We start from the raw sequence: 25,443 nt of genomic DNA on the forward strand, positions 1-25,443 counted from the left end.
ATCAACCTCAGGAAGTGTTTCGAAACTCTATAGCCCATAAGGACCTCCCTCCAGGATATGTCTATCCATGCACCGAGAGAGATACCAAGCCGCCTGCAAATTTGCAGTCGGAGGAATATCCTATCTGTCCCGATGACATATAAACCATCATCACAGCAGGGTGGACATCAGAGTCATCTGAGGCCCTCACCGTCATGGATAGGATTTCACGGATCTTGCGTGCCTTTTCAACCGCTCTCTCAGTTTGGTTCCTGCACCTCGCTGGCTGAGCTCAGGGAGGGGAGCTGTCACTGCTGTCCTGGTGCTGGAGTGTTGGGTTGAGTAATGGAGGGGAGGCTGACAGGGGTCTGGGGAGGGGGAAGTGAGTGTGGAAGAAAACAGCTGTCAAACACACACACTAGAGTGAAGCTTGAATCTCTTCACTTTATCTACTGTCATCGTCCCATCCCCCTGTACCCCCACTCTGGGTATCCTGACATTTAGACAATACAGTTACAGCATGGGGCTGATCACAGTTTGTGATTTACTGCAGACTTCTGTGTGCGGATGGCCAACTGACAAGTGGCCATAAAACCAATGACTACAATTTCTTACAAGCAGACATCCTAACAAAAGGGCCAACAAAAACATGAAAAAGAGTCTCAGTAAAGCAGTTAATAACCAATAGAAGAGCACTTATGTGAAAAGTAAACATCAGTGTGGTACGATCCCGAGCGGCTGCCGAACCTCCTTTTGATCTCGCTCGTGATTCTCCCCATCAAAGCAAGCTCAGTCAATAAACGGCCGCTTCCATTGCAACCTCACTCTCACAAAAGAGATGTCAGCAACTTGTTAGGATTCTACGGAGACACGACTGCATCTGAAAATGTAGCCCTAGCCTTTCCACAACCCGTCACTCTCACTAAACTGCAACATTTGGACAACAAACAATTTGTGTTGCACCCGACACCTGCAGAAAATGGCTGTATGCTGCTCGCCAAGAAGCACATGGACAGAAAACATTGGGATATACTGTAGGTCAATGACATTACTTTTTTTTATTGAAACTACTATGGATATAAGATAGTATAAAATAAGAGCGTTTTATTTATTTTAAACCATATGAAACCAACATAATTCAAAGAGTACATTTCTAAAACTTGCCACATTGGTTTCTAACTTTAAAACTAAACATTTTATTTTTTATTGTGATTACTTATACATCATTGACCCATAACCCCACTCAAATAAATAAAATCCATCTACTTCTACAGGCCTTCATCCACTTCTACTGTTTAACTACTACCTACTGCAGACTCGTCCTTCTGGCCCCCTCCTATGAAATTTTAATCAGCGGTCTGTGATGGAGTGACTTTTTGCAGACTCTCCCGCTGTGTAATAGCCCTCCTTTTTTCCTGTTTCTGCACCTGTGTCATCCCTCCCTACCCCCTCTTACACTTCCACCTCCCCCTTTTTTGCCAAAACGGTGGGGTCCTCTGGAACACACACACACACACACACACACACACACACAGACGTTCTCGAGCATGGCAAGGCAATTAGCACCCGGGCGCCTCTTCTTGGTCCCCTCAGCCCCACTTCGGCCTAGCCAGTCTGATAAACGCAGATTATAAAATGAATGAATGGCACGGACACATGTGGGAGATAAATGCTAACAGCTGTTAGCAGGGACAAGACAGATATGCTCTTTTAATTTGGGTGGATAATTTAATCCCGTTTCCCTTGGCCCTTGGCCACTGTTGCAGTGGATGGAGGCTCATCGCAGGTCGTTTGTCAAGTCAGGGTCCCTGTCCTCCAATGTGCAGCATTTGTTTGCTGAGGAAAAAGATGTAAGATAGAGGACACAAGAGAAATGTTTTACTTACAGCAGGCTGTGAATTTCTGCCGGTCAGCCTGCAGTTTGAGGGTGTATTTACACGTGTAAGATCAGATACTTATCTGTGTGTTTGAGCAGCAGAGAGCTATCTTGAAAATTGTGTAATTTTAGTGAAAAGTATGATGCTTGAATGCCATGGCTAAACCATTTGTCATTCTTCAGTGACGTGCCAATGACCACCTGCCACTGATTTCTCCACTGCTGCTTTTGCTGCATAGCTGAAGAGTAGGCTGAGATGGGTTGTGGATTGGTGCTGACTATCTGTCATTGGGAGAACGTTGGTAACATGTTAAGAATGATCCATTTTAAAGATCTCTAATATCCTGCTTCTGCCAGAAGAGACATCAAAACCCCAAGAGAAAACAATGCAGTTCTTGCCGTGGTGAAATTAAAACGTGCAGAGCTGCGGTATAATGGCGAAAAAAGAAAAAAAAAGGGCCAATTATTCACTGAGGATGGCGTCCTATTAGCGAGTTGGCAAAACTGGACACTCTGTGACGAATGGGCCACTGCAAATAAGCCTGAGGCTCTGGCATCCCAACTGCCTGAACATTTTCAGGGCCAGATTTACTGAGCAGCTCTTTAGCGGAAGAACCTCTGCCCCAGATTTCTCTGGAGAAAAATACTTGGTTTTGTGTCACACATTTACATATAGGTTTCATTATTGTTGTGGTTGCCTGGGAACCAGATGATATTTAAATCCCTTGTGTACATCTGCAAATGTAACTTGCATGGCTTGTCAGGGAGGCATTCTGCACAAACAAAAAGCCAGATTTGGTAGGCTTACGCTGCAAATGCATCTACACAGGCTTGTCATCAAGTTGCTCAAAACCACCTCTGCACTACACAGAGTCGCTCTTTTAGAAACAACACAACTTGATTACAAACAAGTGGCATTTATATAATAGCAGTGTAGTTCTTCATTATGGCATTTCAAATTATACATCCTAATTTTAAATTATACCTTACAGTGAACATTTCAATGCTGTAGGTTTGCTGAGTAAAACCTGGCTTCGGTAGCTGGGTTTTCATCCATGAATATTCATTAAAATGCTGGATGGAATCACCAAGATAAATATATAAATATATAAATATGAATAAATATTCATATGCTCACTTGAGGTGGATAGATACATTGGGTATTTGATAAGACGACATGCACATAAACAATGCTATAAGCACATTTACTGAATAAATGCTTAAATGTGCATAAAAAAAGTCATTGTGATTGACTATTATTACCTCCCAGAACTGTCTGGGACGCTGTTGCTTCCAGATGTAAGGCATCTGTCAAAGATTGCTTGCAAACATGAAGCTTGTCAGAGCATAGGGATGCATGATGTGTCAGTACCATATCATATATCAACAGAATTTTTATTTTTTTTCTGTTTCGGTCCATACAGGTTATTTAATTGTGCCCTATTTCATTTGCCCTATTTTGTACATTTAGATGACCTTTAAAGACATCTAAAACTCATTTGAACTTAATCTAAATGGTTAAATATAATCTTTAGCAAATCTCAAAATGAATATCCATTTCCATACTGTGCATTATAATTTATAATAATTTATAGAATGATCAATATTTCTAATTTTCAAATTGACATTTTTTTTCCACTTAGCACAAGCAATGGAAATGCTGCATGTTCCAAATCATTTTTTGCAATTTATTTAGAATTTTCTCATAAATGGAATTCGTAGCTTGTGTGGAAACATGTGTGTGTATGAATTAGCTGCTGGGTTCACTGCTATAGACAGATGCTCCATATTTCTCTCCTTTATGCCTAGTGGCCTGTCTGTGAGCCAAACCTGTGAACAAGTGAGTGCTCTGGTATGTAATAACTACAACTGCTTAATATGAAGACATTGGCTGCAGTTTATGTCTTGAATATCCCTGTGCCGAACTTGACCTTGCTCAAATGTGTACTTAGAGTAATTGAATCACTGGCCCGGTCCCAGTGCCCAGAATCTTTTCTGTCTGCTACTATTTTAGACACAACAAATTTGACAGGATCAGCAAGGCCAAAGTCCTATTTTAAGAAGGCAAACATACTTGTACTAATACTGTCATCTGGAACCGTGCGTATCGAGATTAACGCTTTATAGTTCTTTGACTCAGAACAAAACATGTGGTATCTGTGCTACTCAATGATCTGTTCATCTGTCTGGCTCATTTCTATCATGTTTCCAATCTTGGATTATTATATATTGATGAAGGTAATGTCTGGAGCTGTTCTCCTGATGTGGCTTCTGTTCGACGCTCCCATTGAATGTTTTTTCTTTTTTTTTCTTGTCTCAGCATGTTCACATCTGTTCAGAAACGATGTTACGTGACTCCACTGAGAAATCAGATACTTGACACAAGACTGCTTCTAAGTGTTAGTAATGTCCCTCTTCTCAAAGACCATAAAAAGCACCATGCAAATACAATGTAAGGATGATCCCGTCGAGCATAATGGTCGTACAGAGAGCTCTGTAGAAAGGCTAAGCTTGGCTTTGGGTTTCAGATTAGTGTAAACTCCATGTACTCATTACTGTGTATCAATATTTACACTCGCACACAAAGCTAATTACATGTTGACCGTGTAATGCGATTTGCAAATTTGTTTTGAAATCCTCATCCCTTTCCCTGCCCTCCATTTTCCTTCCTAGCTTTGCTTCTTGCTTTTGCAGCTGCACCTTGTGACCGAGAGGGCCTCTCCAGTGCTGTTCCTGCTCCAGTGTCTCTCTTTGGCTGGTAAACATAGACCAGCTCCTCTGGGAAATGAGAGGAAACAGACAGACAGGAACTCAGCCAGAGATGAGCACAACAGGCTTGGCAGCTGTTTCCATAGCAGCCACATTGTTGGGTTTTGAAATGTGAAAAGACAGCAGGACACTGGTTTGGGACGTTATTGTGTGTGCTGCCTGTATCAGAAAGACACATTTTCCTGTTCCATTATCAAGTGAGGAACAGAACAGTGAGACCAGAGTCTGGTGAAGCATCGGAGTATAGAATGTCCAAGTAACTGGACAAGAGATGGCAACTCAGACACAAATTGCCAAAAATTTAATTTTACATTCGACTTGAATTTGAGACTAGTAAACAACACAAATCAAGGAGCGATACTGAAAATCAAAAAATCATGATTCATAAACAATTCACTGTAAACAATTACCAGGTGGGTTATTTATTTAATTATTTATTGGTTGATCATTTATTTTTTGCTTTTTTGTGTGCTATAATATACATATACTACCATTAAAAAAGTTTGGGGTTTAATGTTTTTAAAGTCTCTATGCTCCTCAAGGCTGCATTTATTTGATCATAAATATAGTAAAAACAGAAATATATGCCAAATACTATTACAATTTAAAATAACTGTTTTCTATATTAATATATTTGAAAGTGTTTTTTTCCACTGATGGCAAGGCTGAATTTTCAGCAGCAATTACTCCAGTCTTCAGTGTCACATTCTTCAGAAATCATTATATGATGCTGATTTGATGCTCAAGAAACATTTCTTACTATTATTAATTCTTAAAACAGTTCACAGCACAACAGCAGTGCAAAAGATCAGCATTTTTTTTGAAAGATAATTTTTTTGTAACATTATAAATGTATTTTCTAACTTTTGATCAATTTAATGTGTTCTTGCTGACCAAAAATATTTATTTTTATTTAAAAAGAAAAACTCTTACTGACCCCATACTTTTGAATGGTATATGTTTTCTCAAAATCCCAAGTTAATGCTTGGGCTTGAGATTTGACTTGGACTTTTATACATTTTTCCCAACTACAAAATCCCAAGTTAATGACTTGAACTTGAGATTCGACTTGGACTTGTGACAAAACACTGGAGATTGGACTTGTGAACGTGTCTGCTGGCCAAATATTTAGGTAGATTTCTTTGCGCTGAATAGGTTTTAGGTTTATAGGTTTCTAACCATGTTTGGTGAGAAAACACAAGCTAATAAACATATTTGGCAGATTCTTCACCTAGTGAGGGAGCACAGGGATAGAAAAACAATCATTAGCCATAGTTGTGGACGAGTTTATCCTTGTTGACAGCACTTGGCGGAACATTAGGGCCCTGATCAGGTTCATGACATAACTGAGACAGCTTTATTATGACAAGAACACTCTTGAGGTCAGGAACAGGAAATATGCATCTGTGCCCGTCCATTCCATCAAAGCAACTGGAAATATCACTGAGCCTTTTCTCTACAGACACATGGCCCATTTCTCCACAATACGTTGAGTGAGCATGCATGTAATGCGGAACAAAGAGCAATGCTAATCATGCAAGATAACAACCAAGAATTATCTGTGCACTGTACCCTTAGAGGCAGGATTACTTCACAGATGGATGCTACTACAAGCAAAGACGTGTTATTGAGAGCATTATGACACACTTGGCACCAAAGATTAGCAAGCTAGCATGTTGTCTAGTGCATACCTACTTTGAGCACCAGCTAGCTAAATAATTGCATTTGATACTAGGGGACTAGCTCGGGGCCAGAACATGGGCACTAGGCTAGCCAAAATTAAATGGTTGTAAATTAAACTTGTTATTCGCTATTGGGATACTTCTCTATTTTAGTTGTTTTGAAACCCTTTTAGGCTAGATTCTTCCATGCCAGCCTTCAGTGCCACGTCTCATCAAAGCTTTTACTTGATAGGAGACTTTCAATAATTTAGGATTGACAGTGAAAGACAGTGTCTGCTGTCTTCTCCATCTGCATCCATCCACACAAGGAGACTTTAAGTCTGACATGGTGCAGCTGCAGCTAATGAATACCTCCATTTAAAGATGGAAGAGGCGGCTTGGTTGCCAATCAGCCTTTGGGTGTGCTTGTATGGGGCTGTTGAGAGCTATTTCTGTGTACACAAACACTGGTTTTGCTTTTAAAGTATTGTGGGACTTCAGTAACAGAGGTCACAAAAGGGACAAAGAAGCTGTGAAGGAATTGAAAAGGCACTATGGCTTCATCAGCACAGGATTGTAGAGGACATAATACGACCTTGATCGTGTTCCCAAATGAACAAAGTCACTATTAACTCTTCATAAACTCAGTTAAGAACACCTGGTGAAATTATATTGGGGAGGGGACACAGATGAAGATGTCATTGTACTATGTGCTACAATGTGAAGTCTGTGAGATGACAAAGTACGATTCTGGATTCATGTTTAATCATAACCAGACAGTATGTTGATCATGGTGTACTTGCTCATGGTGTTTTAAAAAGTAGGTGCTCCACAAATATGCTTAGTTAGCAATAGAGTAGCATTTACATTCCTATATGTTTCTATATATATTGGTTAAGTGATTAGGCCATAATTAACAGAAAATAATAATAATAAATAAACATCCTCAATTGGTCACAATTTCAACATCAATGCGTCCTTACGATTTACCAATATGTAAGAATGCTTGTTACAAATCACATACAACTTAAATCTTCCTCACAGATATGCCATAGAAGATCACGATTAGCACAATGATAGAGCAATGAGCAAGCGCAATAATGGATAGAGTGGGTACAGGAGGACATGAATGAGTCCTTTCCATAGATGTGCCAAATGGGGGATAATCCCACTGACAAAGGCAGTAAGACTGTAGGCTGGTAAGAGGCGAGCTGAGCCTCAGAAAACCTCTCTCCGTCTTCCTTTAACTGGATTTGTGGAGCGGGGCTGCTGTTTATCTGTGTACAGGGTCGGCTAATGGCCACTGGCTGGCGGCACTGGGGTAATCTAATCAGGATACAGCGATTTTCATTAAATCGCTCGGGCTGGATTATTCCCCGTCACAAGCCGATTGAAAGGGGACATTTTTAAATGGGGTTAACAGCTTGTTATAAGATTGGGGAATCTAAGTAAGGGATACTAGTGATGGGTTGGGTGGGGGGGCTCTATTGTGACTGATGCCAGGCTAATCTTCATTACTCAATGCAAAGAGAATGCCACATGGGTGGGGGGATACAACACATGGAGACAAAAGAGAACAAGAGGAAACAAAAGAGAGCTGGCCGTCAAGGAGCGAGCTGGAAGTGGGGGCTGAGTTGGAGGGCGTTTTGTATCATAAGATGCATGGCCCTCTGGGTATTGTATAGAGATCTCTGGTTACATACCATACTTTAACAGGCAACAGACATGACTAATAGGCCAAGTTCTCCAAGGGAGTCAATTTCAGCTGCAGTCCCATTATCAGGCACTTGTAAAGGTCTATACCCCTAGGAGACATAAAGAGTTCTCTTTATTTCACCAAGAATGTCTCCTATCTCGGTTTTGGCGACAAACACAGGAACATATTTGAAGCACTATAAATGATTGTGCCCATTAAATTGATGATATTAAACACAAATTCTTGCAACTTATCTCCTGCTGACATCGTATTTAAAATAAAACTTCTTGAAGGAAGCTGTTTGAATTTAAGGCTATTATTGGATTTAAATATTCCTGTCTTGAGATCTGTCTTTTGGATCTACCCCATACATCAGCACTTCTGTTCTGTGCAATACAAGCAGGAAGCCACATGGAGAGAAGATTAAAATTACCCTGGCGTGACAGCTCTGGCATTGGTGTGAAAGGGTTGTTTCTTTTCATTCTCAGTTATGTCACAGCAAAGCAATAGCCCACATGACTTTGGATTGCAAGGACTTCAGGTTCACTGTGTCAGCTCTCTATCATTGTCTGTCTGTGTCTGCAGGACGGAGCCTCAGCCAGGGACCCAGCAGGTGCTCTCATTACCTCTATCCCACTGTAGGGACTATCAGTCAGACTTCTCTGCATTCTATGCCCTGCAGTGTGGCATAAAACCATGGGAAATTCACATCTAGTCAAGGAACAGCAGGGGAGAAGTGAAAAGCCCAGTCTTATTCATTGACCAGAGTCAGTAGTGGGGACTGTCTGATAAATGGACTGATAAATGTCTTTGGTACAAAAAACCCCCCAAAAAACAGTGCTGTAAAAACAGTGCTGTGTAACAAGGATATTTTGGCCGAAATATTTAGAAACCACTGTTAAACAACTTAAAGACAGTATATTTTAAATATTTGTTGTAATGGCATATTTTTATGAATGAAGGCCAGTATCACTGATACTAAAACTGGTACTGATGTCTCTATGAAATAGATTTTTTTTTACATTAATGATAGACATTCAACATTACAGTATAATTGAAAGCTATCAATTTCAACATTTATTAGGCTTTAAAAAAAGAACAACTTTTAATTTAAGTGAACTTATAACAATCTTCACATAAACCCATTATAATAAATGTAATATTTACCTGTGGCCTTCCTACCTGTCTAATAGGTAGGAAATATACATAAATTGAATAAAGTTCTTAAACACTGTATAGTCTTAACTGCATAAATAATGAATTAAATATAGATTAATCCTTATTAAAATGACAATTTTCTCTGTTACCTTTGTTCTTTGATTAACATGAATGACAGACATCACAGCAGCGGGTTTAATAGGCTGCTGTCACGTTAAGACCTGCTGCCACCGTACATGACGCGGATCTGGCGCGCATCTCATTTTCTTACAACTCTTCATTTATGACGTTATTAAACTAATTTAAGACTGCTCTTATGAGAATACTAGCCAAAACTGGCATTTTGGCATAGTTCTGTGTGTTGTTGTTCGTTCAAGTGCGAAAGAGAACTCTATTCTGGCGCGTGTCTTTCTGTGCGTTGTGTGTGTCACAGACAGGACATTCAGAGACGCTTTCTCTTTTGTCTGGTTTAAAAGCATTTGCATAAATAAGAGCGTGATCATATAATGTAATGTTAGCCAAAAGGATGACAGAAAAAATGGATGCTGCGTTAATTGCGTAAAATATTTATTATCAATAAATATTAAAAACAGTTGTCCTGCTTAATATTTTGTAAAAATATTGATTTAATTTACATTATATTTTTTTTCACAGCATTCTTTAACTAGAAAGTTCAAGTTATAAGTTTGTTCAATATTTATTTGAAATCTTTTTTTTAAATAATCTTTTGTAACCATGTAAGTTTTTACTGTCACTTTTGATCAATTTAACGCAGATATAATATATCATAAAAATATGTTTTTGTAGTAATGACTTCTGAATAAAGAAGTGTAATCACTTATAAATACATTATAATATATAATAGTATATTAAATAGAATATTTAATTACAGTATATTGACTATTTGGTCCCTCCCTCCATTATTTTTTGCCATTTTCGGTTTTTAGTTTCAGCCCAATGTATCCAGAATTTTCATTTTCGGCCAAAAAGTTTCATTTCGGTGCATCACTCTGACAACCAAGCATGGTCAAACATATGGGTTTAACAGTGTAACCTCATGCTATATATAACCCTGGATGATTATTTGTAATAAACCACAGGATGTGAGCTGGAGGCTCCACAAGGATCTCTCGTGGAGAGGAAACACTACATCTATCTGAGCTTCCTATCCCATGCGAGTAGCACGCACAACGGCTTGGCCAGCCAGCTGAAAGGAAATGGAAAAGGAAATTGCATAGATGGGATGCAGGGGTCCATGCCTTGCTGCAGATGCAATGACTGGAGCAGAGAGAAGTTATGTAACCCCACTGGGCCTCCATGATCTGGCTGCAATCCTGCTGATAAGCACACAAAAAGATCGGCCAGGACAAATTTTCTGGCTGGAATCCGTGTGGACAAGTGCGGGCACGCTACCCTGAGGGGAATGGATATGGTAACCTGTCCAATCTCCAACTTAGCCCCTGGATCTGGCCGCTGTGATGGACAAAGGCAGTTATGATAACAGGAATTCAAGACCCCTCCCAACCCGACAGCTGCCCCCACCAGTCTTTGTGCTGCGGGGATTTTTTACGCACGAAGGACTCCAAAACAAAATGAAGAATGCAGATTAGCAAAGCCGCTTAAAAAATTAAACAACTTGCTCGAGCCTGTTTGCGAGGCTCACCTCCAAGAGATAGGAGAAGGCCGGTCGTTTCTGGTTTGTGTGATAACTGACTGCGAGGATTTCCATCCCAATTTCTCAGTACCGGGATAGGCATCCCAGTTAATTGCCATCGCTCACTTAAGTGCACGTAAATGGCTTTTTCATCCCTGAATCTGTCCTCTTTATAATTATCCTGCAGTGTGGTAATTACACAGACTCTGCACAACTGGTATTTGGTATTTTATGGGACAACAAACTCCTTTGCTCTTTTCTAGTCTCTCTTCCTCCTGCTTTCATGTACGAGGAAGGTAAACACAAATCCTGTCTTTGAAAGCCCATCTCTGGGGATGTTTACGAAAATCACAGTATTACTATTTGCTGGATGCTTCCGAAGTATGTAAGCTGGAGTGATGAGGATGTTGTCTGTCATGAGAGGAGAGTTAGAGCTTTGACGACTGCAATAAAAATCGCAAAGGCAATCTCTCAGAGAACCTTCTATGACTTTGTTACATGCTAGCAGAGAAATTGTCCTTTCCATCTAGATGTCTCATTACCGACGTGTACGGGAGGATTTACAATGAAACAATAGCCTCTCTTAGCTTTTAAAATGCTGGCATCGATCATAGACACCTCGAATCAGATGTCTGTTTCACCGATACCTCCTATGATCTGATAGCGCTCCCGTGCGTGCTTGGAATACGCAATGGCAAGCCGCCCCTGTGTTGTGACGTCTCAATCCTTGTGGGCTGTCCTGTTTTCTCCACGTGGCTATCAGCCCAGCTCATCTCTCTAACAACAGACACAAAGCCCTGCCACTCTGCCAGTCAGCCATAAATGAAGTGAGGTGGGAGGGAGCATTTGATCATGAACTGATGCATAAAAGCTTTTATTGTGAGGAGCAGTGGACAGCGGCGATTTTTTGCGACAAAACAATGTCCGGATGAAATCCCCTGTGTGGGTGAAACTAGTGTCTTTATCTATTTATTTTTAAATGGACTTTGCAGTGCACCTTTTGCAGTATGAGCATATGGGTCAGTGTTGTAATTTTTGTCCTCTTATATGAGCGTGTTTTTATTTTTCATTTTGGTATATTTTCTGCATAAATAATAAAATGAATAAAATTAAAAATTTGACCTTTTTTATAACAAGGCGATTAGTTCAGGTTGTAAAATATAATTAGGTGTGACTTACCCAAAATGTAATGATATTTATGAATCAATTATTCATGATACACACACACACACACACACACACACACACACACACACACACACACACACACACACACACACACACACACACACACACACACTATGCCACAAAGCTTTTCTTGAAATTTGTAAATAAACTGAGATTTCTAAAAATATGAAGCCAACATGAATACAAAGGACTTAATTCGATTTAAAAAAAGATTTTTCATGTTCTTTATTCGATGCTGACCGATATCAGACCCTAAGCTTTTCATTTAGCATTTCGTTTGTTTCTCTCTTTTTTTTCAATGTCAAGAAGTCCGCTCCAAAATCTCCAGCCTTATCTCTTCTAATGTCTATCGTTCATGCATGCAGACACGCACACAAAGACACCTACGCAAATCCAGCCCACATACTCCCAGCAAAAGAATGACCTCATCCCCCACCTCCTCCCTCCCTACTCCCTGCACTCTGGAGCAGCTGGGCCGAGAGTGAGGTCACCTGAGACGGCGAGGGCCCGCCCCTTCTGACTCACTCCCACACAGCCTTTTACTGTGATGGCACTTTGAACCCAATTACTAGCATCTGACAAGACTGCTACAGTGACATAAAAGGAAACCTAACTGGGACTTGATGAATGCCTTTGCAGTCTATTAATTCCTGACTACAATGGAAGCAGCAGAGAGGGAGACCTTTGCCAAGTGTGCATGGTGTATGTGGGCATGCGAAGTTGCACTTGACTGTGTTGAGTTTTTCTCTCTGGGACAGCCATGCTTTGAAGCCACCAGGCTTGCAGACGTGGTGCGACGGCTGAACGGCAGGTGCTCCTGCTGCCGCCACACCTGTCTGCACTGCAGGGAGCCCAGTACGGGAGCTCTGGCACCACCTTGCCAAAATTCCCCAAACCATTGCTGATTATCACAAGGTCACGAACGCAATGACAGCATCATTGCTAGGACGAGGTAGTGACTCCGTGATGGATCTCAGGCATTACCTCATCATTTTACTGGAATCTACAGTGCAGTCGGGCACATTTAGCACTTTGCATTTGACAGAGTGGGTGATCTCATCCTGAATATTGTAGCGCAAGAGATGAGTCACAGGCACTCAAAATATACAATTGAGCTGTTGGCCTGTTTGAGGATCGCCTGAGGGGGGAGGGTACCGTAAGAGCAGGAGTGCCAGCGTGATGCGTTCACGTGTGCGCAGATGCTGGCTAGTCTCTGCTGGGTTTGCCTGGTGCAGTGGCCCATGCTTAAAAGCCCACTTATATGCCGCCTGCTCCACTGAACCTAAGAGAGGTGCCCAGTAGGCATCTCTCATACTAACGCAAATCTTTAAACAACCTTTCTGATCTGCACGCTGCAACCCGCCATACCTATGCATACACACAAAAACTGGCACTTGCACACAGACAAGCCCCCATTCCAACAGAGCCGGGCTGTTCCCTCAGGTATTCCCGGCAACATTACAGATTAAAATAGCAGCCGACCCACATAGCTGTACACTGGCTCAGCCTCGCCTTCAGAGAAGACAGACTTTACGTTCTTGACTGCAAACCTTACAATCGCTGTCATTTTTGCACTTCTATTCCAATGCGTTCGCACCCACTGCGCTGTCATAGCATCCAGGTGCTTTGAGAAAACGGCGCTAAAAGAACCTGGTAACTCCACCAAAAACACTAAAAAGAATGGTTATTACAGTACATTTTTGTATAAATTATGTTGCAATGATTAGGATTTAGGAGCAAATGGTTGAAAGTGGGTCTCTGTCTGTGCAAAACAAAGGGAGAAGGCTGAATGTCTCAATGAGCAGGACAAATGCTCCAAGGTCGCTGGTCCTCAGCACATGACCCATTTAACTGAGCCATAACAAACTCCTTCCCCAAAACCACTCAGCAGGACTCGCATTGCACAACGTTCAGGACGAAAGCGCATTTGAGTTTAGTGTGGACGTGGTGGGGATAATTCTGTTTGTTAGGGCAGCTCCAATTTAAGAAAGATACTTTTTTACATACTTTTCAAGATGAGCAATATTTTAATACAAGAGGAATAATAAGAGCAATTGGGAAGCTATGTAATATGTGTGTGTGTGTATGTATATGTGTTTGTGTGTGTATATATATATATAATTTTTTTTTTTTTTTTTTGAACAAAAAGTATTACTTTTTTGCTGACCCTAAACCTTTGTTTGGTATTGTTTATACTAACTGAAACTTGTTTATGACCTGACTTCATTTCTAACACTGCAATTTTAGGTTTCACAATAACATCTATATTATCTCACAATTTGACTTTATTTCTTATTAACTTTATCTAACAACTACCCGTTAAAAATTTTACTCAGCTTTATTAGGATTCAGCTTTTGTTTGAGTTTGGTGGAAAAGTGAAGCATGCCAGCAAATGTGAACAGGTGGGTCTCACAGCAGAGCAGCTCAGAGCCGCCTCAAGGAGAAACAAGCAGAGCAATGCAGATCCTTAGCCAGAGCTATATCAGGTATACAGTATGGCACCTGGCACAATTTACAGAAGGTCTGGCCTGCCTAAAATAAAAGGCTTAAAATAAAGCTTACACAATATGGTACTTGCACCAGCTTAGCAACCATCATAAGGGGCTGTAACCAGTATAACTGTAACAGTACGGCTGTTGGGTTGATGAATGGAGAGGATGTTGGCAGTTGTCCATGTGGAGGGAGCGACTTTTGGGGCAGGGGGAAGGAAAGGGAGGCCTGCGGGTGGGGGGTGGGCGATAGTGGAGAATCCCGTCAGTAAACAAGGGCTTGGTTTCCTCCACTGAATTGGCAACGAATGGGGAGGAAGTGGTAACAGCACACTTCGAAACTCGCTTTCGAAGAGCAGAACCGCAAACATTCTTTGTGTGTGCTTGATGGGGCGGTCCTGCCTTCTGAACTGTGCTCAAAGTCAGCTCTCTAGTGTATTAGCAGTATGCTCTTCCACACCGCCAGGTTGAACACACACCGGTTGTGTGCCCGGTGCCAGGGGGGCATCTGCCCTTTTTATTTTCTCCCCATGTAATTACTGAGCAGAGCTGTTAGTTAGGTGGAGGGCTCTGTGAGGGTGATGTACGCCAATCCTGCCTGCACACCTCTCAACATAAGAGGCATCCACCTGCTTTGACCTCCACATGAACAGATTGCATCACAGAGATGTGGTTGTACTGCTTTCCTATTTTAATACTATTCATAAAATATCTCAAGTGCATAATATGATGATCGTGCCATAAATTGACATGCCTTCTATTTTGGACATACAACTCTATGTATCCAGAAATGCGTAGGATTTTTCACATTTGAACAGACCACATCATGCAAAATGTCCTGTAATCAGTGGCTGTGCTTTAAAAGGTCAACCGCAGACAGGGTCAAAATGGGTAAGAGAGCGAGAGAGAATGAACGAGAGAAGGAAAAGAATGAGCAAGTGAAAATGAGCAAGTATAGTGAAACTGGACTGGCACAACAGGAGGCTGGAGTGATGCCAGATCATGTGACCATCAGAGAGAGACGATATGCAAATATGCACTCACACACAGATGTTTGTTTTCAACATCATTTCCATTGACTTCTATTTTTTTTTTCATTGTGTTAATGATATTTTCTGTTTTCTACAACCCACACAATACAGAAATGATATAGTTTTAAAAGTTAAAAAGGCAAGCTGGGTATGATAGGCTACAGCGGTTCTCAAACTGTGATACCCTCAGTTCCCTCAAGAAATTTAAATTATTAACATTTATTTTAAATTGATATTTTTCCATGTTTTATTTCAAATGTCTGATTGCAACTTTAATGTCTCTTTGCATCTATAAGACTCTTGTATAGCCTACAGCGGCCAGGATAATGCGTCTACTACATTTTACTACACTTTTCTTTCTGTGCACAAAAGAGAGCATTATTCTGGGATTATTATTCTGTTTGAGCTTGATTTCCTTTCAGAAACACTGGATTTAGCAGTTTTGAGAATCATATCAATAATCACAACAGACAAGTGCTTCTACACAGATGAGAGATGTTTTTTCATGGACTACATTGTTGTTCCAAATTAATACATATTTTATTAAAAGGTATCTGTGTGATTGAATTGGATTGTAAAATTTCTAAATATTATTATTGTGTTGTTTTAGATGCTGCTTCCACAGATCTGCTAAGGGCCAGTCAAGTATACATCAGTTGGTAAGTGTGCAGTATGATTGATCAGAACTACAGGAGTATTGTTATTAATCAAAATATAATATTCATCTAAATCTCTGTGACATTCCAGCAAAACAAACCCCAATATATCCCTTTGCACTTTAATAAACTTACATCAAATTATCAACGAGCCCAGCCAGTGTATTAATTCACAAATTTTTACTTCAAGTTGTTTCAAGGTCACAAAACACGACCTAAATGCACGTTATACCTAGTGGAAAAGTACCTGTTGTCGGTCATTGTGTTTTAATGGGTCTTGTGACCTGTGTCCTTATTGTGTCTATGTCACCACCACCAAAACAAACAATGAGCTCACCACTCCTGTTTGGCAGCTTGACAACAGGTGTTTGGTGATTCAAACCTGAGCTTCCTGCCACTCTGAAACCCAATATGAAATCACAATCTCCACTAGACAGAAGACTCCAAATTACTCAAGAGGAAATGCATTATATGATTCAGATTAACCAGTAGTGTTGCTACAACATCTGCATGCTAAAAAAATTTACAATTTGATATCGATGGAAAGACAGTCACCTCTGATAACAGATTACTTTAAATTGTAATGAAGACACATGGATTTTCTGTAAAGCTGCTTTGAAACGATATGTATTGTGAAAAGCGCTATACAAATAAATGTGAATTAAATTGAATTTTACATCTGGATACAAAGAACTGTGATGTGTACATGATAGAGTAGGTTGTGTACGTTTTAGTGCTGTGATGTCAAACAAGGTGACGTGACAAGATTTGTTTGCACTGACTGACTTCTCAATTATTGTCAGTTGTTTTTGAGTATAATGTGCTTTTTTGGTTCTAAGTGTATTTTTGTTTTGTTTAGGGCAAATAAAAAAAAACAAGATGACGTGGCTTAAATTTGTCATTGGCTAGCTGAAGAATATGAACATTAGACAGTCTGGCAGCAGTCTTAGGTTGGCCTTATTGCGCTTTCCCATCTGGACAATATCAGTGCAGGGAAATTCCAGAAGGCCAAGAGGCTAGAACGAGTGCAGGACCGTCAGAGCTGAATCTCACATCAGGAGCACTTGAATAAACATGAGACATCCTTTACTTTCCTCCTCTGCTCTTTTCTCTCTTCATTTCTTTATTTTTACCTTGACATTCTGCAGGTCTACTTATAGCTGGTTTGGAATACACAAAATATCATATTTATTATTCATACCAAATGCCCTCCTGGTTTATGCAACTCTCATTTTTGCAGAAAAAGGAGTGCTGCCGTCTCAAACAGCATTGAGGTACCATTTGCAATGGGAAAGTATTGATTTCCAATCTCCTTGTTTTTTTGTTTTTTTCAGGGTGGTGTGAGAGATATCATCAGGCTGTTAGTCGGAGTTTGTATGCCTGTGTGTGCACTTGCACTTAGAGAAAAATGGCTGGTTCCTCTCAGCCTGTTAATCAAATCCTTGAGTGGCTAAACTGCCTCTCCATCGAGACCAAGGGGGATGACAGGACTCATGCATAAAGATGCATTCCAAACACTCATCTTTCTCTGTCTTTTTCTCTCTCTGTCCATCCTAGTACTACTTCTCATCTCCATGGGCTGAAAGACTCTCGAGAGACGGCAGACAAATGACCCACACCGTCTGCACCATCCAACAGCTACTCAATCATGGCCCCTGAAAAGCTCTTGATCCCTCCATAACAATACCTCCTCCATCAGCAATCACTCGGAGGCATGGGGATAATTAGCATGTTGAATGCATGGATGAGGGTAGGTATATTCAGTTTAGCATGCACTACTATTGGGTCAAAAATCATAAACATTTAGGCCTACCCAAGAAACTATAGGTTATGTACACACGTTTCCTGGAGAAAGATCTGGAATGCATCCTTAGAATCTGAGAATCAACTGCATGCTGTGAATCATCTGCAGTTCCTTAGGCAGCATAGGCCTATGCGACCACACATTTCCTTGTGCCCGTTTTGTAGGTGACACACAGTTAGACAAACAACAGTCACTCTCAGTGAAGATAAGCATGGACCATTAGCGTCTCAGAGTTTGCGTGGCCAGATCGAGAGTGAGATCACTTCCAGTGCTTACTGGAAACGGGATAGGCTGTTTAACATAATCAGTATTGCTCAGCGTTTCTCATAACATTCATTTACATGATCTCATCATTAATGCACTGGTTTGGGCTTCTGAGGGATATATTTGACTTCAACTTGAGGGAAACTACAATGCTTCCTTGAAATGTAGTCCAAAGCTTAATATTCAACTTCCCCAGCTTATAATAGTTGTATATTTCCTTACTTTGTTTTCATACTTATTTCCTCAGCTATTTTATGTTCCTGATTGTGTTTGCGTACTATGTGCCTTCTATACACTTCTGTGGTTTTATACCATACCACTTCATACCATGTATTTGCAAAAAAATGCCGCAGTTTCTTCTCTTGTGACATTGCACATTTCAAGTCATTGTAATGGAAAAACATCCTGTAATATTGTTTAACTTATGACATTATTATATATATTTCTTATCATTTTTCCAGCCCTTGAGTTTGTTGAAGGTTGTGTTCTCTGGAGATGCTAATTATCCCCCAATTTCTCATTTCACCAAACCTATGTTTGACTGTTCAAAAACCTACCAACTGCCAGTTTGATGCCGTCTTTGATCTACCTCTAGCGCTGAGAATAAATTATAGAGCAATTGCCACATTTCATGGTGAACGATATTTGGTAAACAGGGCACACAGTGTATATGAAGGTGAGCTAGGGCTGCGCTTCAAATGCTAATGATCTTGTGAAAGCTGTTTCACTTTAATGTAGTAACTCAAAATCACAGAATAATAGTCGAGTTGGGTATTGGGTTTTTTTCCTCTATAATTTCCACAGCTTGTTATTTATTAGTTTGCCCAGACCTGTCATGCAATGCTCGTGGTTACAGCTTTTTTAACAAAGAGATGGAATTCAACATGAAATTGCTAGGTTGCATCAGAAGCAGCCTGTGCTAAAGCTTAGTATGAACTTTACTCAATCGTAAAAGGAGAATGTGACTGAAAGGTCCCCACTTCAAAGGGAAACCTAGTTCAGCCCTATACATGAAAGACCCCTGCTGCACCTCACTACTGCCTAATTACTGTCAGCTGTCTGGGGGCTGAGTGATCTGCTGTGTCTGGGAGCTACGCTTTTGCAGTAGTCACTAAGATTGTTTATAGTTATATTTGAGCTACAGTGGGTTTTTGTGAAGTCGAATAGTAGTCGTTTTAATCTGTCCAAGTATACATGACAAAATGTGTAACCTACTATTTGAAGGGTACATGTTGCATGTCACCTGCATCTTTGGAGCAAGTGCACAAAGCCGAGGTAAATTATAGTCAGATTAACTTGTATACAGTATATGCTTGAACAAAGCTTAGCTACAATTGTATTATCCAGGTCTGTTAGTAAAACTTCTCAAAAATCAGACTAATATGATTTTAGTCTGACTAAAGATTGACATAACACTTTTTAAAATGCCAAATTATTGCTTTCGTCTGACACAGAATTTTAAAGTGCATTTCGACTGCACACCATCAGATCTTAATCATTAGAGAGATATAGGTAGGCAGGAAGAAAAATAGTCAACTCTTTTGCAATCTCAGATGATGACTTGACAGTGATTCAAAGTCAATACTAAACCCAGACAGTGCTTGATTTTGACCTGTCTAGTCACTGGCAGAGGCAGCGTACAGGAAATGCCCAGAACAATGGGTTGGTTTATGATGTCATACTAATACCAACACAGTGGTGACTTATGAATGCAGTCTGCTAGCCGATCCCTGCCATTATATGGGCCGGTCGATAATCCAGTGGAAACCAAACAGCTGACGAGATCAATTATGTTATAAAACTCAAAATCAGCAATAGGATCACACAGAGTGACAGGCACTTTCCATTGTGGGTCAAAAGTATGTACCACCAACATAGTGACTAATGGAGCTCGTTGACTGGTTCAGCAGGGGCCACTGAGGTCAAAACTGTTGGAGGGGAAGGGATGTGTCAGAGTAGCCAAGCCTCTACAGATGAACTGCATATCTGTGTAAGATAACTTTTTGACAGCTTATTTATCTTGACGTGGGAGTCCTTATATTTCAACGCATGCCTGAGCATCAGCATGTACTGATAGACCTGTTAACACTTCAAAGAGAGGCCGGTAGAACAGGTTTGAGGTTGAATGCCAAGGTGTTTCCCTCAGAGTAAGGTCAGTCAGTGAGGACATCACCACTGACAAAATTCAGGTTGTTGAATCTAAAATGCAGCACAAAGCTTTGAGGGTGTACAAGGATCCTTCTTTGCCTAAACCTGCAAGTCTCCCAATAGATAAGTAGGAGCTTAGTACATTATCTCGGTCTCTGAAGACATTGCAATGTTACCACTCACTCTACAGCTTCAGGGGAGCTTTCTCTGGTGTCGTCAACAAGGTAATGCGTTTGGCCATTACTTTGGTGTCCTGGAGCTTTGCCAATTGCAGAAAGAGAGAAGAAAAGGTCTGTGCTGTCAGAAGATACACTGTGAGAAAGCAGCTGTGTTCCTCAGGGTATTACATAATGCACATTTCAGTGTTCACTGCCCAGAGAAAGTTTGAATGCCTTCAGCTGGAGCAAGCTCAATGTGGATAGAGAAGGAATGTGATAAAAGCATGGATGGAAGCTAAACCAGGCCAACTGCCTGCACCATGGGCTGCAGGGGGGAATTAGCAAGAAAGCGTAGGGCAAGGATGTTAGGCTCCTGCAATCAGGTGTGGAACCTCCACTTGGAGCACTGACGTAGCCTGACTCAATTGAAATACATTTTTAATGTTATCTTGTAGCCTCTTTCTCAACCCCCATCCACCGACCTAACGATCCAGCCCTTTGTTTCAAAAAATTACTGGGCTGTGAAATGCAAAAACTCACAGCACAGAATATGCATGCAGTGTGATTCATTATCTTGTCAAACTGGGCTTCTCTGGGACAGACCAGTCTCAACGTTTGAGCGCTGCACTGCCTTCATCTCAGATAGCTGCTTCCTGCAGCTTCTCTCAGGGGCTTAAGTGACCCTGCTCAGACGTGTTCCAGTTCTACTGACTGTGATGCCTTTCTGTGGGTCAGTCGTCTGCCCTCCAGCTGCCAGTGAGCTTTGAGAAGTTCACCACTTCTCAGATTCTTTTTCTCAACCTATAGCATGAAAGCTATTGATAGAACAGGGGATAAAAGAGTAGGTCTTAGGTCTGCTGGGATTATCAGGACAGCCAAGTATCATGGGTTTAGAATGCAACACTTACAGTAGTAGTCCTAGGTTTGGGATGGGTGCGCAACAATTAGACCCTGCTTCAGAAATTTGAATGAAGTCATTTGGAGTTACTGATGGCAATTAAAACTTTCTGAACAAAACACTTGACGACGAGAAGAAGAGTGCTGTAAGGACAGGTCTGCCAGACTTTGTAGACAAAGAGACAGAGAGTGACCCATTTTTGCTGTGACCCACAAAAAGGCCTTCTTGTCAGAGGACACACCAACAAAGGCCCACGTGGTGCCCTAGCTGATGGAGGACAGATGGATGGATGGATGGATACAGACAAACAGACTCAGCCCCCCAACCCGTCTCTTAGGTGATCCTTACTAATTGGCCAGGCTGCCTTGACTGCCTCTAATGGTGGTGTTTACTGCCTCTGCCTCATTCCCCAGGCCACTCCACCTGCTCTTGCAGCCTCCAGTGATGAGCTCTGAGAGTCATACTGGGTGGCACTGCTTGGGGAGGGGGGTGAGAGCCAACAGGGGCTCTCTTGTTGCACAAACAGCCGCTCTTTGAATTAACCTTGCTTGCGGGTCATCGCCAAAATAATCCCTCCCTTCTCTACCCAAAGAAAGGTTGGCGAGTTGTGATTACAGCAAGCCACCCTCTCTGTCTTTCCCCCCTTCTGTTTTTTTCTCTCTCTTCTGTGTCTCTTCTTGACAGTGAGAGATAGCGTCTTTGTTCAAGTTGGGGGAGACAGTGCCAGCAGTTTGCGTTACTCGTGGGGAATAGATGCAGTGAACGTTCGGTGGACAACCTCTCGTCATCCCCGAGCACATCACCTCTGTCACTCTCCCCTCCATGACCCTTGCGCCCCATCCCTGGTCGAAGACTGAGCTCTGAAACTCAATTCACCCATATCACATCTATTAAGGTCTGATTCATGCTCCACTCGCAAGGGGCCGAGCACAGCTATCCATCTTGTCTCCTTCTCAAAGGGTGCTGTTTACCTTGCACTGGCAGATCTAGGGCTACACTTTAAAACTATCACAACTTGTAAAAGAATCAAACTTTAACTATGATGTTACTCAAAGAAAAAAGCCTGTCTACAGAGATAGGCCTTTTTCTCTTTATGCTCATTTTCTTGCCATCAGATTCAACTTTATTTTTTTCGGATTCCATGTGGTTGTTCCGCTTCTCTTCTGATGCGAGCTGATACTCACTCTCTCTGTCTTTAAACTGTCTATATATATATATAGATAATATATATATATAATTGTGATCAATATGTGCTTGGACAGTCAATTTACACTGCAGAGAATAAATGTCCCATGTACACATGCATGCTATTATTTGATATAACCATGATGCTTTAAGTTCATTAATGCCAGAATTAGCAGATAAACCAGACCTGTCTGTCTTCCTGCACAACATAATTTCTTCTCTGTTCTAATCTTCGAGAAGAGATTGCCAGACCTGTATTTTCCTTCTATACTCACGCCAATACGTCTGCATTTGCATTTGCTACCAGGTAATATTTGTATTAGACGTGCCGGTTGAATTGCTGGTGGGGGTAGATATGTTTCAAGTTCACACATCAGCAATAAATAACCACTCACTGCATTTCCCTGCAGTTGAGCACATGGAATTGCAATGAGCTGAAGACAGCCAGTGCATGCGTTCAGAGGCGTTCGTCGCCACATCGATTACCAGAAGTCCTTCTAACCTCAAATCATAAATCTTATCATTCAATTTCTGTCGTTTAATTGATAAAACTTCCAAATCCTGGTGCTATATTTGCTGCTAAAACAATTATTGCCCAATAACACAAAGCAATTGATTTGCATTGATCACATTAAGACCTCATCACTTAAAAACATGACTATGTTCCAGTGGCACGTATGTGCATCATCTCCAGCTTTTCCAGAGGGCTTAAGTGGGATATCATAAAAATGTAAAACACCACTATTATCATTGATTACCTCTCCCCCTTCAAGAGTCAGCAAATTGTCATACAGATGCACACCAGCTCTCAGGAGTGGGTGATTTGGATGCATTCTCCTCACATCCACTCACGCGCGCACCCTCGCGGCGGAGGTAATACATAATACATGAAGATCGGGAACTGCTCTTGATATCGTCGGGCTGAAAAACACGAAGTTATCTGACAGACGAATGCATTATTTAATAACAATTCGCTTATTGTTAGCCAACCCCTTATTTTCTCTGGCCACATTACGTGCGCCTTAACAAAACGCCATTCAGTCAGTTCCAGTCAGAAGTAGACTATAATGCACATGAATCATCTCGTGTCTTATTCTGTCATTGACATCTGTTTTGCTTTGAGTATACAACAGAGAAGTGTACTAAATATGCGTCTCATTCCTTAAAGCAATATAGATTATTCGTCAAACTAATAATAATCACTTTCGCTCGTATTAAAGACCGGAGTTCTAGACATGCTTTAGTATGAAAGCAGCAAAACAGCGGCGCTTTCGTCATCACTATAAACCACTACACGTAATAATTTGTACAAGGAAACAGCGTGTTTAGACATACGCGCGCACTGTGAAGTTGTGAATGTTTGCATTAGATCCATGTGCGCAAATAAGCACGGCTTATTTATGCTAACTACCAGTCCAATAGTTACGCGCAAACTCTCACCTGCTGCCAGTTCTCCTCCAGCGATGGCATCGCCGAGAAGTAGCCCGTGTCGTGCACCAGCTGAAGTTCCTGAAAAATACTGTAATTTGCCAACACGTCCATGTTGATGCTCACAAGAAGAAAAAAAAAGTGTTGCTTGATCCTCTGGTATATGTTTACTTCTCAGCCCACTGCCAAACGCAAAAAGAATGTTTCAAATCCTCAGTGAAGTGTAGTTCAAAGCTGGTAATTTAAGCGCTTTGAGGAAAAGGAAGGAACAAATAAAAATAATTCTTGTCACTTAATTGCAATCCCCGCGAACTCTCAGATCCTCAGCCTGGGAGTGGGATGCAAAATCGGTGACATGAACTGTCCACCTATTTCCGCATTGCCTCTGTCTCTTTTGCGCTATAAATTCCAGGTAGCCTTTATCTTGAATGCCGTGGATCACCAAGGCAAGTTGCTGGGCTCGCTGTCTCGCGAGCGAGAGGAAGCCAAGGGAACTAGAGGGGGCGTGGTTTGTTGTCAATCAATTCCGTGCGTGACCATATACGGTAAATAGGGTTGATGATCTCACTGGCGTCCATGTAAGGCGGTGCTAAAATGGCCAAATAGGAGGAGTACAATTTGAATAATATAGCGTGATTGGCTCAGGACGCTTGTCAATCGGGCCGTAGAAGGCAGTGAAAGGTGAGCTATTTTTAGAGAGCTATATAGCAGCGGCAGCGCGCTGGCGTCTCTCATACGGCCAGGGAGAACGCAACAAACAGAAGTAGAAGTTGCAGTTGAAACGTGAGGCAATTCTAACTCTTTATGAAGTCATATCAGTTGGAAATTGTACACGGGTAACCACAGAACTGCCGATAAAGTTGGAAACAGTTGTTCAGAAAAATAGATCGATGTTGTGCTGTAGCCTACTAGGCTAATATTGAGGCACAGGCAAGTGCTGAAACATTTTTTTTTCTGTGGAGATCCTCTCAGATGTTCCACAATCACTAGGATTGAGTGGTTCACAGACAGGATGAGGGATAGGCTACTTTAAATTTGTGCATTTTGAAATAAGAGGCTTAGCACTTTGAAATTAGAGTTTTAGCTCTTCTGATGGCACAAATGACCACAAAGAGCATCTATAATTGCAACTATTACAGCAATTGATGGCATTGATTTGCAGTACTGATCTGGCTATTGTTGTGTAAAGGGTAATTGACTCTTCAGGATGTTTTTCGCAAGCCAGAAACACTTCTATAAGCTGTTAATTCCTGAAAACCATATAACAGAAACCTAAAACAGAATAATGTTTCTGAATAATGACTGTTGCCCCTGGCAAACCTGTATAAGTGACCACTCATTCATCCATCCGTCTGTCTATCTCTATCTGTGGCTTATGCTCTCTCTCTCTCTCTCTCTCT

At 41.2% G+C, this 25,443-nt stretch overlaps 1 protein-coding gene and 1 long non-coding RNA gene across 2 annotated transcripts in view; both read right to left on the reverse strand.

The window, feature by feature from the left end:
• Positions 1-24,531, reverse strand: part of klf7b (Kruppel like factor 7b) — a 44,041-nt gene extending 19,510 nt beyond the window's left edge. Inside the window, exon 1 of the mRNA XM_082176422.1 lies at positions 24,056-24,531. Coding sequence (XP_082032548.1) covers positions 24,056-24,157 — 102 coding nt within the window. The 5' untranslated portion in view covers positions 24,158-24,531. The remainder of the gene's footprint in view (positions 1-24,055) is intronic.
• LOC309503669 lies at positions 7,747-12,087 on the reverse strand. Its single transcript, XR_014207801.1, has 2 exons — positions 9,118-12,087; positions 7,747-9,083 (listed from the first exon to the last, which is right to left on the reverse strand). It is a non-coding gene; the product is annotated as an uncharacterized lncRNA (long non-coding RNA).
• Positions 24,532-25,443: the final 912 nt, after the last annotated feature.

The sequence above is a fragment of the Leuciscus leuciscus genome (genome assembly GCF_965113295.1).
Source record: "Leuciscus leuciscus genome assembly, chromosome: 7".
Lineage (NCBI taxonomy): Eukaryota > Metazoa > Chordata > Actinopteri > Cypriniformes > Leuciscidae > Leuciscus > Leuciscus leuciscus.